The following is a 14,936-nucleotide window of genomic DNA, read 5'->3' as shown; positions in this document are numbered from 1 at the left end:
ATTTGTTTTTCTTTTCATTTTTCTTGAAGAATGCGACTTTCCTTCAAGTCGTCCCTTTTCTTCTGTCAACAGAGTTCCTGACCAGCGTTTTGCCTGAATAAGGCAGTCGTTTCCTTTAATCCACATTAACTCTTTATCACCCGTATCAGAACTTTTCTTTTCTTTGCTCTCAGTGAGAAAAAGAAAATAGGCTTTTCAAAAATGTCAGGGAATCTGTGGAGAACCCAGTGACGTTGTTCAAGATCCTTTCATAAAGGTGACAGATGAGTGGAGACCTTTCTCCTCTCCCTCCTGCTCCTCCTCCATCCTATTTTGGACAGATTTGAAAAAGCAAACTCGCTCCAAAACAGGGGTCCCGATGAAGCACTTCAGCGTGATGTCAGGGCTAAGCCCTCCCTCCTGTCTTCATACAAGGTTGAGAGGAGCTCCAAAGAGAGGATCCAGGCTCACTGAATCCAAAAGACTTCCACAAGACCCATCCATCAGCATCCTGATCTCAGGTGAGTCCCTCACCCTGACTCTGACCTCATTACTCAGTTCTTCCTGTCATGTTCCATCAGGCGTGAGAGATTTTCTTAAGAGTCTCAGCACATACTTGTACTCCGTTATCAGAATTTTTGAGTAATGGTCTCGCTTCATTACATTACTATATTTGTACGTGTTTAAGCTCCTTCTGTGCTGCAAGCAGCCAAACATTTCCCTGCCCTGTTCTGCAGAGGCTTTGTTTATGTTTCAACTACTTGAGACTGCAGATCAAATATCTGCTTAGTGCAATATTCTCCCCATCTGGGACGAAATGAGACATTATTACTGTTCCAAATGCAAAAGTTGTCGTATACAAGCATTTTAAGGCTGCTTCGTTTTATTTTTTTGTCATAAAAAGAGGCTTTACACGACTAGATCAATACTGGAGACAAACATGGATGCATCACTAAGCAGCAAAGAACTGGCCTCTATTGAGGATGAAGAGGTGCTCAATAAGATGGTGAGCCTGTTCAGTGTTACTTAATCTGTTGCTACTGTTTCTCTTCTTCTTTTTTTGCGATCCTGGCACTGGTCTGATGCTTTTCTTATTTTCCATCTTCCAAACACATTATTAACTTGGCTCTTTATCACCTTTTTACCATGAACGTGGGAAGAATTAGTCAGAGGGTTTGTTAAAAGTTTTTTTTTGTCTCTTAGCTGGACACTGCAACAGATTTTGAGGAGAGGCGGATGATTCGTGCTGCACTGAGAGACCTTCTCAAGAAAAAGAGAGGTAAAATGAAAGCTATTTGAAAGGAAGCAGATAATGCACCATAACTATGTGAATCCACTTTGCTTGTTGTCAGAAAAACGTGAGCAAGAACGAGGGTCAAGGCAGCAGGACCTGAGGCAGCAGGGCCTGGGCAAAGCTGGAGCTGGTACAGCTTCCATGAACCAGCAGCCAACAACACACAGCAAGTCAAAGTTTCTCCAGTGTTAATGTCATTTGCTTATTTCAATTTTCTGAGTTCAACACTTTTTTTTTTCCAGTGTCAACTACCCAGCAGTCTCCATCTTCCTCCACTTCCTGCAGCAAGACCTCAGGCAGGCAAGTCACATTCAAGTTTTTCTTACTTTGATTGATCTTTAGTAAAGATAAAAATCTATCTTCTTTGAGCAAACATTCAAACCATCAGCGTATTCCGTTTTTTTTTTTTTTCTGCACGTTCACCATTTAAAATGTATGGCATGTTCAACTCGTACTAATTGTCCGGTTAATGTACGTACATCTGAATGTTCTGTTCAGCAGGGCCAGCACTGCTGCAGCCTCATCCCAGAAATGTCCTTCTGCAGCGCCCAATGCCAAAAATGTCAAACAGATGCTTCTGGACTGGTGCAGGGCCAAAACAGAGCCATATGAGGTAAATATCTCCAACTCACTTCCTCTAAGAGTTAGTGCCTGCTTGAGCTTTACATACCTCTGTCCTTTATGACCCACTTGTAATCTAAACTAAAATCCTCTCTTTCGATACAGGGAGTGGACATTCAGAACTTCTCCTCCAGCTGGAAAGATGGCATAGCGTTCTGCGCTCTGGTGCACCGATTCTTCCCTGATGCATTTGAATACTCCATCCTCAACCCTAACAAACCCAGGGACAACTTCCAGCTGGCTTTCAGCACTGCAGAGTGAGCTCTTATTCCTCATATGGAGTTAAAATAGCATCTGAGACAGTAAACTCTTGATAACAACTAGCTTCATGCGACTGAAATCACAAATTCTGTTTAATCGTTAGGATTCTCTTGGCATTCTGTGTGCAGGAAGATGGCAGGATGCCCCCCTCTGCTGGATGCTGATGATTTGGTCCGGATGCAAGAGCCTGATTGGAAATGCGTGTACACATACATCCAGGAGTTTTACCGCTGCCTCGTTGAAAAAGGTCTGGTTAAAACCAAAAAGAGGCCATAGACTGCAGCAAATCCAGAATTCAGAAATGTTTGGATTCCCCCCAACATGATTTCAAGCACTTTCATGAGCGGAAGTTCAAAAGATGTCATGCAAAATTTAAATTTAGTATATGAATAAAGACATGTATGCTCTTTGATGTCTAATGTTTGGATAAGTCTGTGTGTGTCAGCAGGGAATCATGGGTATCTGTGTGATTTCAGAGAACAGCTGGTGCTTAGAACCAGTACATTTAGCAGAGATTACACAATTGTGATAATCCTGCAGTCATCTGAATGTGACCTTTTACCATCATGCCTAGCGTATACGTTGACAGACTGCCTTTTTATAAGACCATAAAAACAATTCCATTGTGCAAATCAATGTTCTACTTTTAGATATGTTTTAAATATTTTAGAGTTACAGGATTCAGGTTAAGGACACTGAGCTGTGATGCCTACATTCATTTATTTTTGCATGAGCTGTCTAAAGCCTCACAAAAAAAATAAACTCAGATGACATCTGCAGGCTTTAGTCAGAAGCTGCACATTTGTCCCAGCGAGTCTGTTGTGTGCTGACAAGGGAAACATGAGTTTTTGCCATTCAGAGGGTTGTAACGTTTCATTTTAAAGGACAACTGGTGTTGCATAATCAGATTTAATTAATTAATTAATAGTTATTTAATATTAAATACTTATTTTCTTTACTTTAGGAATGAACATTAAAATGTAATGGATTAGGACATTACTACACTACACAGTAAATAAACTGCTTAAAATAATTTTTTTTTTTTTTTGTCAAATTCAAGCAACATTTTAGCTTGAATATCTTTTCAGACTTAATTTTATTGCCTTTAACTTTATTTTTCCCTTTAAAATGTTATGAGTGTACAATATATTTAAATGAAAAAATGTATGAATATGTTGTTAAATGAGAACTTAATAATAGTCACTTAAAAACATATGGTGATAGTAAAACTATAAAAGGGAATAATGTACCTGTTACTTGCTTTAAGTTCAAATAAAGTTGCATCTTGCTTGAAATATTCAAGTTCCCTGTTTTTGGGGCTTGTTCTAAAAAAAATTAGTATCTTAAAGTCTGATGGTTAAAACCTTAAAACCTTAAAACTTATGGGGCTACTGTAACCGAAGCGGTTCCATGACAAGCAAATAAACAAAGTATGGAAAGGAAAGACCCCGAGGAAACCACGCGCTAAATTGGCCAAAGGGATTAATTATCTAAATGGCAAACAGCTGTGGTGATGATGCAGGTGCGCACGTGACAGACAGACGTGATTGAGCCAAGGATCCAGCTAATAATGACTTTAAAGAACAAAGAAAAAATAGTCTACTACGCAAGCGCATTTTTGACTGTTTTTGTTGTTGTTGTTGACATCTACAGCCTTTGTGTTCTCAATAAAAAAAGTAATATGCATTAATGGGTTGTTTCTTAACTCCACTCCGAAGTTCAAAAGGGAGTAACTTTTTCCTAAGTTATTTTAACTCAGACCTCAAAAAAACAAATAAATAAATAAACAAATTCAGGAAATAAAATAACATAAACTGCGTTAAAATGAAGCTACCATATAAAAATCTTAATAAAAAAAAATAACATTGCTCCAAAAACCTGAAAATATATCCCAACGTGAACAATCCAAGACTTGGGTTGAAGAAATAACCCAAGATTTTGTAAATAGCTCATTCATGCTGGTGACATTTGAGACCACATGACATAATATCCTATATTTTGTGTAGAAATGGACTACTACCTTTTATTTTTCACAAAGCCGACATGATTAACATTCATTTACCATTAGAAAACAACATTGTACAAGGTGAATCCATGAAAACGTTTGTATTCCTCTTTAAGGAGAAATACACTAAACTACCCCCCCCCCCCCCCCCCATGCTGTTAAAGTATAAATGCAAATATATAGCCCTACAAATTTATAATCCAAAATAGGATTTTTTTTGTTTATGTTTTTATTGCATGCATGCTTTGTAGGTTTGGGGCATTTTTGCATGTTTGTTTCATAACGTATACCTTATATATTTCGGGGGTTGGTTTTCATTTCTCATTGGGAAAATGATAATTAGGCTGTGGGCCAATAATATTGACATGCTGATCAATTCCCGCCATCGGTGACGCACAGCTGCCGGATCAATGCGTCACTCATGGGACAGATACGCTGTTATTTGCAGCCGGCTATGGCAGCTGAATTTTTCTTTCCCTCCCCGCCTCCTCCACCCGCTCCCCCCCCCCCAAACAGTCATGCGTTACCGGAGAGGGAGGGGGATGGAGAGGTGCCGGTACGCAGGAGGGGCAGGCGGACATTCTGGCCGCAAAGCGCGCACAGCAGTCCACTCCAAGTGTGCGCTCTGCGAGATCACGAGTGTCCGTCGACACTTTCAAGACTCAAACGTTTGGGAAACGAGATGCGTGATCGCTTTTCTGTTTTGAATGCCCGGTCTGCGGCGTGGACGGCACAGTGACATCACAGGCGCTGTCCATGGTACCGACAGGTCGCGTGCGCCCCGTTTTCTTTCCATCATCCAACCTTCTATTTTAATAGACAGTAAGGGGTAATGAAAAAAGGAAAATAAAGTCTGCTTTTCCTCTGTGGATTTAGATCAACCTTGCGGTTCACCTTAAGGTAAGTTAAGACAATCAAATAGAAAAGTGTTTCAGCTTACAGACGCACATCCGTGAGTCATTTTACCTTTTGTGATTTAGATGCCTCTCCTAGAATGGCAGGAAAATTGCCTATTTGTGCCTACATTTAAAGCTTTAAAGAAGTTCAACTCCCCTGTCTGGTCACCACTGTTTATGTATGCAGGTTGAATGTCCATATTTGAATATCATGAATCATTGAAAGAGGGGTGTATGATTTCTGTCTGTGGGAGGCATCAAGCTAAATGGAGAGAGGCTCCTGTTTAATTTTAGCCACCTGTTCCCCTGTGACCTACAGTATCTATTCACATTATCTGATGTGCTTCTAGATGGAGCTTCTCAGTTCTTCTTTGAATGAAAAAGGGGGACAGGGGTTAATTAATGTTGTTAACTCTGAAGTTAGGACAAGCCTAAAGTTAGTTCCTCAGCCCATTTGTCTTTTCTGACCATACAGGTATTTTAAATCATGCTTATTATCCTCTGCTGGAGCTTTGTAGATGTGCATCGGATATTTTGAAATCTTATTTTTAATTTTTAAAAAGGACTACACGGGTTGATGGATCGCCTGGCCAACAAGGAAGTCAGCACGGATCCTTTTGGTCTAAATGTCAAGGCCAGATCCTATGATGAGGGGGGTCCAGATCCTCCTCTGCAGCAGGAAGCGGAGGAGACCGTTCTCATCAGTCTGTCGGAGGCGCTCAAGATCCAGTCTGAACTGAGCCCCAAACAGCCCCTGAAAATGACTGACAAAAGGTTAACGGAGCACCCAAAATCTGGGTCCACTCCCCTGGCGAGCATAAGCCGGCCCAGACCAACTGCTCTCAGAACTAAATCTTCTCCGAGATCAAACAGACTCTCATCTGAGTCTTCCAAGGAAGTTGACTTGATCCCCTCTGGTATTCCTGGACCTCAGAACTCGAGTATCCTGCCACATTCAAAGTCAGACTCGGCCTTCCCTCTTTGCAGCGTTCAAGGTCCCAAAAACCCTCAACCTTACCTGAACCCCAACACGAGCCTGCCTTTGTCCAGGCCCAGCCCAAATCTGCCCCTCAGTCTCAGCTCAAACTCCAGCCTCAGCCCTCAGAGAACTCCATCACCTGGAAGCTGCAGCCCAGCTCAGTCTGAGAGGCCCGGAGAGGAGAACAAAGACTTCAGGTGAGATAAGAAACTCCTTATTTCTAAAGACGCTGAGTCATGTCTCCTGGGAATTTAATCTTTCTGAATGTTGCAGAAAATACAATCCTGTAGTCAACAGGCAGGAGGAAGTTAAAGTATGTCTGCCTGCATCGCACATTCCTCAATGGGCTTGACAAACCTGACGGGAGGACATTTTTATTGGTGGAGGCACTTATATTATATTTTTCCTATATAAAACAAGAATCATTTTAATGAATGAAAATAAAGATTTGGGTTGAAAGTTTTCAATGGGAAATTCCCACCAGTTCTAATAGAACATTAAAAAAAAACTTTAAATACAAAAAATGCAGCTATCGTAAATAAATGTAAAAAAATAAATGTATTTAATGATAAAAATACAATCATCTTTGCAAATAATATTTAAATGTGTCTTGTTTGTAAATAATCATAATTTAAAACATAGTTTAGTTATTCAAACATATTAAAAACAATATATTACTATAATGAATTTTTAACTTGAAGGAATACTCAAATAGATATTTAATATATTTAATATGTTACTTCAGATTTTTGCTAAAGATATTTCACCTCCCCCCCATTTTTTATGGGTGAGTAAACAAGTAAGAAGGACAAGCAGCAGATCTTTTTTTTTGTTTACTCTTTTGATATAAAAAGAACTTTCTTTTTATTTCATTATTGACAAATTTGTGGCCCAATCAGCTATAGATGTACAGACAAAACGAGGGTGGCATTGTGTGCCACTGACGGATAACTATTTTTTCATTCTCAACAAAGGATTGATAGTACAGTATTTATTTAAAAAAATAATTGATAGAGATATTTTAGATAAACGCAATGCGCAAAAGAAAGTTTAATCAGTCATTTCTAGAATTTCCTGTCCAATCACTAAAACAGTCATTGCATCTCTGTACTTAAGTCTCCTAATGCCACTATGCTTAGTCATTGGCGAGCTACAGGTGCTTAATTGTGTTTATCCTTTTTTTTTTCCAGTTATGGAGGCCCAGATGGAAGCTTTTTCCCTCTGAGGATTACAGCTCAGATTATGTCCTCTTTTCAACCAACCATACTGTACTTTAATGCAGCATCGCCTCTGTTCTTACCCTTTTGAAAGGGTGTACATCGTCACATGGAACGTGGGATCAGCTGTCCCTCCAGATGACATCACGCCAATGTTTGGACCAAATGTTTCAGATGGGAACATCGACATGTTCGTCATCGGGTAAGCAAGTATTTTTGCAGTGCCAGGGTGACAGCCGTGTGTTCCCACTCAGTCATCTGCCCCTTTCTCTCGCAGCTCACAACACCACCTCCGATCTCTTTGTTTTGGTGGTTAAAGTTTGTATTTTGGTTTTGAGTGACAGCTCCGATTCCCATCTCCACACAGACTCCAGGAGGTCAACTCCATGATAAACAAAAGGCTGAAGGATGCTCTTTTTTCAGACCAGTGGAGTGAGCTTTGCATGGACACTCTCAGTCCGTTTGGATATGTTTTGGTCAGTTCATCTATTTTTAATGTGCATCTGTGCACTGAAACTGGTTTAACTGTTACATATATTTTTTCTTCCTGTATCATTCTTTTAGGTGGCATCCCAGCGAATGCAGGGAGTGCTGCTAATGGTTTTCTCCAAGTTTTGCCACCTTCCCTTCCTCAGAGGTGTGCAGACACAGAGCACTCGCACAGGACTTGGGGGTTACTGGGTACGTGCTTTGCAATCAAGAGCGGGTAATCCGAAAGCGGCTGAGAGTTATGATGCTGCAAAAAAAATGGGGTAGTGTCAGAGGAGTTTGAAGGCGTGGGGCAGACACAGGTAGTCTGTACCTCCAGCCTACAGGCACATGCAGGCCTGGGTGAATGTGTCAGTGTGTGACCTTCCTATGTGTGTTGTCAGCAGTCCCCCCTCCCCTGGCGGGCTACTGCAGTCTCCTTCTCTTTGAGGTCAGTGCAGCAGCAGGCTGTCTGGTTCTTTGATTCTGTGACTCAACGTCGTAAAAAAAGCATCGTGTGTTTGATGTTTGCCAGCCATTCTTTGTATTAAAGGCTCTATATACGGGGTTTGATTTGTCACTACGTTGTTTGACCTTTCGTTTGTCATTAAAGGGAAATAAAGGCGGTGTGAGCGCGAGGATGACGGTGTTTGGACACCCGGTGTGCTTTCTGAACTGTCACCTGCCGGCTCACATGAGAAACCTGGAGCAGAGGGTGGAGGACTTTGAAAGCATCCTGCAGCAGCAGCAGTTTGAGGGAGGGACAGCGCCGGGAGTACTGGACCATGAGTGGGTGATTTGCACTCGGCACTTTTTTCTTTTTCTTACTTCAGTCAACAAATAATGAATATAAACCACATGTACCTTACTGCTATAAGTCATCACAGATTCTGATGGAGCATCTTAAAGGAGGCTAAATTATGTAAGAAAGCTAAGATAGCTCACACTTCAGTCAATTTTCCATGTTTTTACAGTTTCCTGAAACATAGTTTAAATTCAAGCTGTTGATATTAATCCTGAGACATAAACGCATTGATATGACCTAATTTAGAGGTGTCTGTTGTTTTCTCAGTGTGGTATTTTGGTTTGGGGATTTAAACTTCCGGATTGAGGACTATGACATCCATGTGGTGAAATGTGCCATTGACAGCAACAAGCTGCCTCTGCTCTGGGAGAGGGATCAGGTGAGGCTTCCTTAGAAACATCTGGCCTTCACAACATGTGTGCTGGTGACTGACTCCTACCAACAGATGGAGCCGTTATACAAATCATACAATTGAAATAGACGGATTTTTGTGACAGTATGGCTCTGTCACAGACTGACAATGTGTCTTGGGTGTCCCCCTCCTTTGTCCAACAGTAGCTGGGATAGGCTCCAGTAACCCCATGAACCTGAAAGAGATTAAATGGGTTTGGAAAATGAATTGATTATAATAATTTTATTCTGATCAGGGTTGATGGATTTTGTCTAGTTTACTTTCATTTTGATTTAAAAAAAAGTCAGTCATTGTGGGGAGCATCATAGAAAACAAAGAAAATCAAAGGCAAAGCACAAAAAAGCTCATTCATAAAGATTTTATGAAATTTTTTATTCCTATATGTTAGAAAAGAAGCAGTCTTTAAAGCTAATCTATAAGATTGTATTAATTTGATATCATTTAATACTGTTTTTACCTCTGAAAGCTTATCTTTAAGTCCGTTCTGAAAACTTCAAGTGAAAGATGATTAAAAAAATCTTTTATATTCTTACCACAATCCCCACACCATGCCTTGCTTTTAGATCATTCTGATCATAATTGACAACATTAGTTCTGCGTTGAAGCTAGTTTTCTGCATCATTTTTGGAAAAAATAAGAATCTCCTTTATTGTCATTGTAATTGAAATTTTAAATGTAAAATATAAAAATATCTTAAATTATTTAAAGTCAAAATTTGTACATCAATTGCGCTTTTCTGAACCAAATATTAGATGTTCCACACACAAACATCTAACTCTGAGGTTAATTTTTGGCATATAAAACCCTAAACTGGGAGAATGGTCAACTAATCACTTAACAAAAGGACATGCAACGAAACTTATCAAGATAAAAAGAGATTGAGTAGTTTTTCAGTCTTATGAGAAAGTCATAAACTTGTCCTCCATGCCACCTACTCAATGAATGAGGCAAAACATAAACTTGGTTTTTAGAGGACTGTGAGTTTCCTCACATTGAGATGTACTTGTGCTGAGGCAGAAAGTACAGCATCATAATTGATTTTTAAATAGAAACATACCATAAAATGGTTCATTTTACCTGAAAATTGGCTTTTAATTTTCCCTTCTCTGAAAAGCAATTATAGTCAAGACCTAAACCATCAGACAAACCTCTATTATCCACGAATGCTTACTGCACCTAAATCCAATTAGGAGAGAAACAATAAAAGCTATAATTAATTGTGACATTTGTGGCATCAAACACGTGGCTCCAAACCCAGGGGGAAGACGCACGGGCAGAGAAGCATTTAAGTGATTATGATCAAGTAGAGCTTTCTGCAGGACCTTTGGATGAGATATAACACTTGTGAGCAAGAAAACACATTGATAGTAATTCACAGGCTTCCTGACTGTAGTTCCACAAATGGTCACTCAAGGGATAAGAGGTACTCTGCAGAAACAGCTCTGCCTAAAAAGTCTAAAAAAGTGACACTGATAACTCTCTCCAGTAATTTTCTAGCCCTCATTATTGGTTTTCCATCCAATAATTTTCATGTGGAGCTGAAAGATCTTCTTTCAGTTTTCTTTCATGCCTTGTTCCAATTTGTACTTGTTTTTACCGCAGCTCAACCTGGCAAAAAACACAGAGTCCATCCTGGATGGTTTTATGGAAGGACCACTTAACTTCCCACCTACGTATAAGTTTGACGTGGGCACTCACACCTATGACACCAGGTATCCAAGACAAACCCCATTTTAAAGACCCCAACAGTTCTCATCTCTTCATTTTGCTTATTTACCTACTTGTATTTTGGTGTCTGTGTTAGTGCAAAGAAGAGAAAACCTGCCTGGACAGACCGCATCCTCTGGCGCCTTCGTCGCACCGGTTCCCCAGTTCCTACCCACAATGCCTCACTGCAACGTGGTCTGACTTCATGGTTGGGTGGGGCAACTAAAGTGACACAACACATGTACCGAAGTCACATGGGCTTCACCATCAGTGACCACAAGCCCGTTTCTGCATTGTTTTCACTGCATGTGAGGGAGCATCAGTTCAATACTTTAGAATGAGATTGTCTTAATCCTTTGTAGAAATGTTTATTTTCTGATGTACGGACTTCATTTTTAGCTACAACCTGTGTTTGGTCTTTAGTTTCCATTCAGGGTGGATAAGCCTCTGGTGGAGCTGCAGGTCAACAAAGAGTGGAGCAAAGTGTCAGATGCTGTGGTCAGATACACCATTGCATCAACGTACCAGCGCAGCTCATGGGACTGGGTAGCCATTTACAAGGTATTTGTTAAAGTTACTTTAAGTCCATTCTGATCCCTTCATTCTCCAGCGAGAACAATCATAAAGGGTTTCCTTCTGAGCAGATTGGGTTCAAACACTACAAGGACTACCAGGTGTATGTGTGGGCCAAAGGGGAGATCGCAACACAGGTGCGGACATGATGAGGACAAAAAGAACAGGGACATTTAAGGATGCAGGAAAAATGTGATTATTCAATTTTTATTACCAGGTGACATTTCCAGAGGAAGATTTGCCGAGAGATGACTGTGAATACATCCTGGGTTACTACAGCAATAATATGAACAGCATTGTTGGATTGTCATCAATAATTAAGGTAAAACAATAAGCAAAATATTTTTTTATTTACTATTAATTATTTTTCTTTTTTTATATTGGTCTTTTTATTACTAGAAATAAAGTCTAACACTTTGGAATGAGATTATCTTAACCTTCAAATGAAATGTATACTCCCATATTCAAATTTTAAACATTTAAAAGAATTTTCTTTTGAAAAACTGCCAGTTCAAGGCACACGAGCCCCAGAGACTATAAGCATTAAAAGAATTATTGATCAGAACGATGCCTTAAAAACATTATCTACAGAGGATTTGCTGCAAGTTGCCAAACCAAGACTTTATGTTAGTTGGTTTAAACTGTACATTGTCCTTTGAAAGGCTGTAGTTAAAAAAAAACCATAGTGCTCTTTGTAGAAACTGTCCTGAAGCAGTTGGTGATGGTTTGGATGCAGTGACATTGCTGGGAAAGTGCCAACATCTACAGATATTTTAATGCAGCACAGAATGTGAAGTCTGGCTGAGCAGGAAATGAACTGTCCTTTTTAGAAAATACCTTCTCGATGTTTCGATCAAGATTCTTTTTATTGCACAGAACAGATCACTTTAAGTAATTATAAAAGCGCTTTACTTGACAAAAAAAGCTCTGAGTCGTTAAATTGGCATAATTGTAAATTATTAAATGTTTATGGCTGCAGGATGCCGCTCTATAGAAACTATATCCTAGAAAACAACTCGTTTTTTTTATTCATTGTGACAGTACATGCATAGTTAAAAGAACACTGGGAACAAATTAAAAACAGATCAAAAGATGATTGGAGTGAGACTTTAATGTTTGCTTTTTATGAAAAAACTGGTAAGCAAATTTAAGGAAAGGTCATAACATTTTTGCTTATGCATGGTGTGCTAATAATCATGTTTTAGGATTTAACTGTTGAGCATTTGGGTCATTCAGTGGGAATCTTGTCCTATTTTACATTCTCAACAGATCAAAATGCCGGCTCACAGCCCCAACGTCTCCCGCTCTGACAGCTCAGAGGAGAGTTCAGAAGATGACAGCACTCTTGTTCTGCTGACTCCAAACTCCCGCAGTCCAAGCCCTAAAACGGGAAAACGCCACCATCGTCATCGTCGTAGTCACAGTCCTGCCGTTCCAGCTCTCTCCTCAAACCCTCTCCCCTCCCTGCAAGGCCTAGGCCTCAGTCATCGCACAAAGGAGAGCCACACACAACGCCGCTCACCCTGCTCTGCTTCTAAAAAGGAACGACTTGTCTCCCCTGACATGGGGCCATCTCCCATCAGCCCCCTCAGTCCTCGAAGCCCAGTGTCTCCGGGTTGTAGGGTGACTGCCCCTGAGGCCCTGATCGTGGCGATCTTAGGTGAAAACAGTCCAGCTCAGATAAGCCCCACAGGCGTGAAGCACATACGAACACCTGAAGAAACTGTTACAGCAAAGAAAATCAACACAAAGAGTTGAAATGAATTCAAACTGAAACAATCAGTGCGTTCAGGATCGTCTGACCCGCCTCTGTCTTTGTGTTGACTACCAGTAATGAGTGTAACTGTAACATGTCCCATTTTGTAACCCTGCAGTCGGCTATTTTTGAGTGTATTTTCATGTTCTGCTGTAACATATGTGTGGAATCAAACACGTGATCAGACTTTTGAGGTGCTTTCACATAGACACAGCAGTGCAGTAGTGCAAATACAAATGTTGAAAGGGAAATCGGAGTCTGAGGAGAGCTCTGATGAGGGCAGTCAGTTACTATTGACAGCCGTATGGATTTTTAAGAGTCTTGTCTCAAAACGAGGACCCTGGGCCATACGTACTGATGATATCATAGTTCACAAAATGTCTTTGTGTGGGGGTTTTTGTTGTAAGTCTGTCTATTAAAACATGAATTCAATATTTAACACATGCATTTTGGATTTGATTGTAAGCTCTAATCTCCATTCAAAAGCTTAAAGCTTCATAAATGTTTTAATGGTCTTGGGCCTTCTTATTTAAATGATATACTTTTAAAGTATTAGCCCTCGCGTACCCTGAGGTCCTCCGGTGTTGGCCTTTTAGTTGCCCTTAAGGTGTGGACTAAAACTTATGGTGAGGCTATTACGGTCCTCGCCTGTGGAACACCCTGCTGGACAGCCTCAAGGCTGCAGAAACTGTAGAGGTTTTTAAGAAGAGACTCAAGAACCACCTTTTTCATTTTGCTTTGAGTTGATCTTATCTGCTTATTTATTCTATCAGTTTTAATACATATTATTTTATGTATTTAATTTAATTTTATGCATAAATTTATTCTCAATTTTATGTTTTTTATCTTATACATTTTATGTATTTAATTTCATTTTATGCATAAATTTATTCTCAATTTTATGTTTTTTATCTTATACATTTTATGTATTTAATTTTAGCACATTATTATGATTTTAGCCCCAGTGTTTTTTGTGGGGATCTTTTCTACAGGGCTTGCTGGCTCGGTTGGTGGTTGTTTCCGCGGTTGTGGCCCTTGCTGGGGCGGCTGGAGTTTAACGTTGCAGCCTCACTGCTGTGGAGTGGACCCCGTTGCTGTCCATGTCTGGGTGGGCACTGTGGCGATGTTCCCATGGCCGAGCTGGATCCTGGTATGAAGATTCCCAAATGCTCTTTCCTCACAGCAGAGCCAAGCCTTAAGTTTCTTTTAGAAGTTATTTTAATTAGTATTTATTGTGGTGGGGTCATGTGTGTTAACGGAGGGGAGTGGGAAGGGTGAAGGGTGGGTTGGGTTTTTATAGTAATATTGTGTATGTTTTTTTTGTGTTTTTTTTATTAAAGTGTTTCGAGTTGCGCAAGGCAGGAAAAGTATTTTTTTTAATAAATAAAGTTTAATTTGATTTTGATTTAATGTCTATGAGTTTAGTCCAACTTGCCAGCCTTAAAAGTTACAGCTGTGTGAGCCTTAGGACCAACCAGAACTATCTTTTCATTTAAGCAGTTTTGTGAGTGGTTTCTCTGTTCTATAAAGTTCACTAAATTGTCACAAAAGTTATTGTTTAGCTTCAAGGATGCATTTTTTTACTGTGAGAACTTGAGAACACAATAGGTCTATATTATACTCATATGTTCGATATATGTTACGATATGTTACGATAGATCCTGACTACCCAAAAATAAATAGTACGTTAGTTTTACTCACTCAAAAATAACCAAATTTGCATGTAATCGATGTCACATGCAGTATAGAATTTTCACTGAAGTCCAAACATTTGCAGTGCAAAGTTTAAATAAGGTCACCATATATATGTGTACAACATTTTATTTATAGTCTGTAAATTGTTGTTGTCATTTTGTGGTTAGTGACTGATAAAATTTCATAATTTAAATGACTCTCCGTGATTGAATAAATTTTTTTACTAAAAGCTTTTCCCACAAATAAGATTTAGTCTCACAAGAAAACA

At 39.7% G+C, this 14,936-nt stretch overlaps 2 protein-coding genes across 5 annotated transcripts; both read left to right on the top strand.

Annotated features, from left to right (window-relative positions):
- The first annotated feature begins 362 nt into the window (after nucleotides 1-362).
- Nucleotides 363-2,564, top strand: smtna (smoothelin a). 3 transcript variants are annotated; one of them, XM_078956237.1, is made up of 8 exons: nucleotides 363-500; nucleotides 884-985; nucleotides 1,183-1,258; nucleotides 1,332-1,439; nucleotides 1,516-1,573; nucleotides 1,772-1,886; nucleotides 2,000-2,151; nucleotides 2,259-2,564. In XM_078956237.1, the coding sequence occupies exons 2-8, from the start codon at nucleotides 920-922 to the stop codon at nucleotides 2,317-2,319; spliced, it is 636 nt and encodes a 211-aa protein (XP_078812363.1). In that variant the 5' UTR covers nucleotides 363-500; nucleotides 884-919; the 3' UTR covers nucleotides 2,320-2,564. The 3 variants fall into 3 exon arrangements, with proteins under 3 accessions (XP_078812363.1, XP_078812362.1, XP_020563371.1); XM_078956236.1 differs by having other exon boundaries at nucleotides 392-500; nucleotides 886-985; nucleotides 1,775-1,886; nucleotides 2,284-2,564; XM_020707712.3 differs by having other exon boundaries at nucleotides 392-500; nucleotides 886-985; nucleotides 2,284-2,564.
- Nucleotides 2,565-4,693: 2,129 nt separating this feature from the next.
- On the top strand, nucleotides 4,694-13,412 carry inpp5ja (inositol polyphosphate-5-phosphatase Ja). 2 transcript variants are annotated; one of them, XM_011481853.4, is made up of 13 exons: nucleotides 4,694-5,060; nucleotides 5,620-6,232; nucleotides 7,347-7,454; nucleotides 7,620-7,728; nucleotides 7,817-7,933; nucleotides 8,334-8,509; nucleotides 8,793-8,904; nucleotides 10,540-10,649; nucleotides 10,742-10,952; nucleotides 11,068-11,205; nucleotides 11,289-11,354; nucleotides 11,435-11,539; nucleotides 12,487-13,412. In XM_011481853.4, the coding sequence occupies exons 2-13, from the start codon at nucleotides 5,634-5,636 to the stop codon at nucleotides 12,973-12,975; spliced, it is 2,340 nt and encodes a 779-aa protein (XP_011480155.1). In that variant the 5' UTR covers nucleotides 4,694-5,060; nucleotides 5,620-5,633; the 3' UTR covers nucleotides 12,976-13,412. The 2 variants fall into 2 exon arrangements, with proteins under 2 accessions (XP_011480155.1, XP_011480154.1); XM_011481852.4 differs by lacking the exon at nucleotides 4,694-5,060 and having other exon boundaries at nucleotides 5,500-6,232.
- Nucleotides 13,413-14,936: the final 1,524 nt, after the last annotated feature.

The sequence above is a fragment of the Oryzias latipes genome, chromosome 12, assembly GCF_053564925.1.
Source record: "Oryzias latipes strain Hd-rR chromosome 12, Olatipes_Hd-rR_3.1".
In the NCBI taxonomy this organism is placed as follows: domain Eukaryota; kingdom Metazoa; phylum Chordata; class Actinopteri; order Beloniformes; family Adrianichthyidae; genus Oryzias; species Oryzias latipes.
The sequence above is the reverse complement of the archived record's forward strand: the minus strand, read 5'-3'. Positions and strand labels throughout refer to the sequence as shown.

Excerpts from the sequence above, each read along its gene's own strand:
- smtna (XM_020707712.3), top strand. The coding sequence starts at position 920 with ATGGATGCATCACTAAGCAGCAAAGAACTGGCCTCTATTGAGGATGAA. Across the intron at positions 1,887-1,999 it reads CCAAAACAGAGCCATATGAG|GGAGTGGACATTCAGAACTT; the intron begins GTAAATATCTCC and ends CTTTCGATACAG. Across the intron at positions 2,152-2,283 it reads CTGGCTTTCAGCACTGCAGA|GAAGATGGCAGGATGCCCCC; the intron begins GTGAGCTCTTAT and ends TTCTGTGTGCAG.
- inpp5ja (XM_011481853.4), top strand. The coding sequence starts at position 5,634 with ATGGATCGCCTGGCCAACAAGGAAGTCAGCACGGATCCTTTTGGTCTA. Across the intron at positions 7,729-7,816 it reads GTCCGTTTGGATATGTTTTG|GTGGCATCCCAGCGAATGCA; the intron begins GTCAGTTCATCT and ends TCATTCTTTTAG. Across the intron at positions 10,650-10,741 it reads ACTCACACCTATGACACCAG|TGCAAAGAAGAGAAAACCTG; the intron begins GTATCCAAGACA and ends TGTCTGTGTTAG.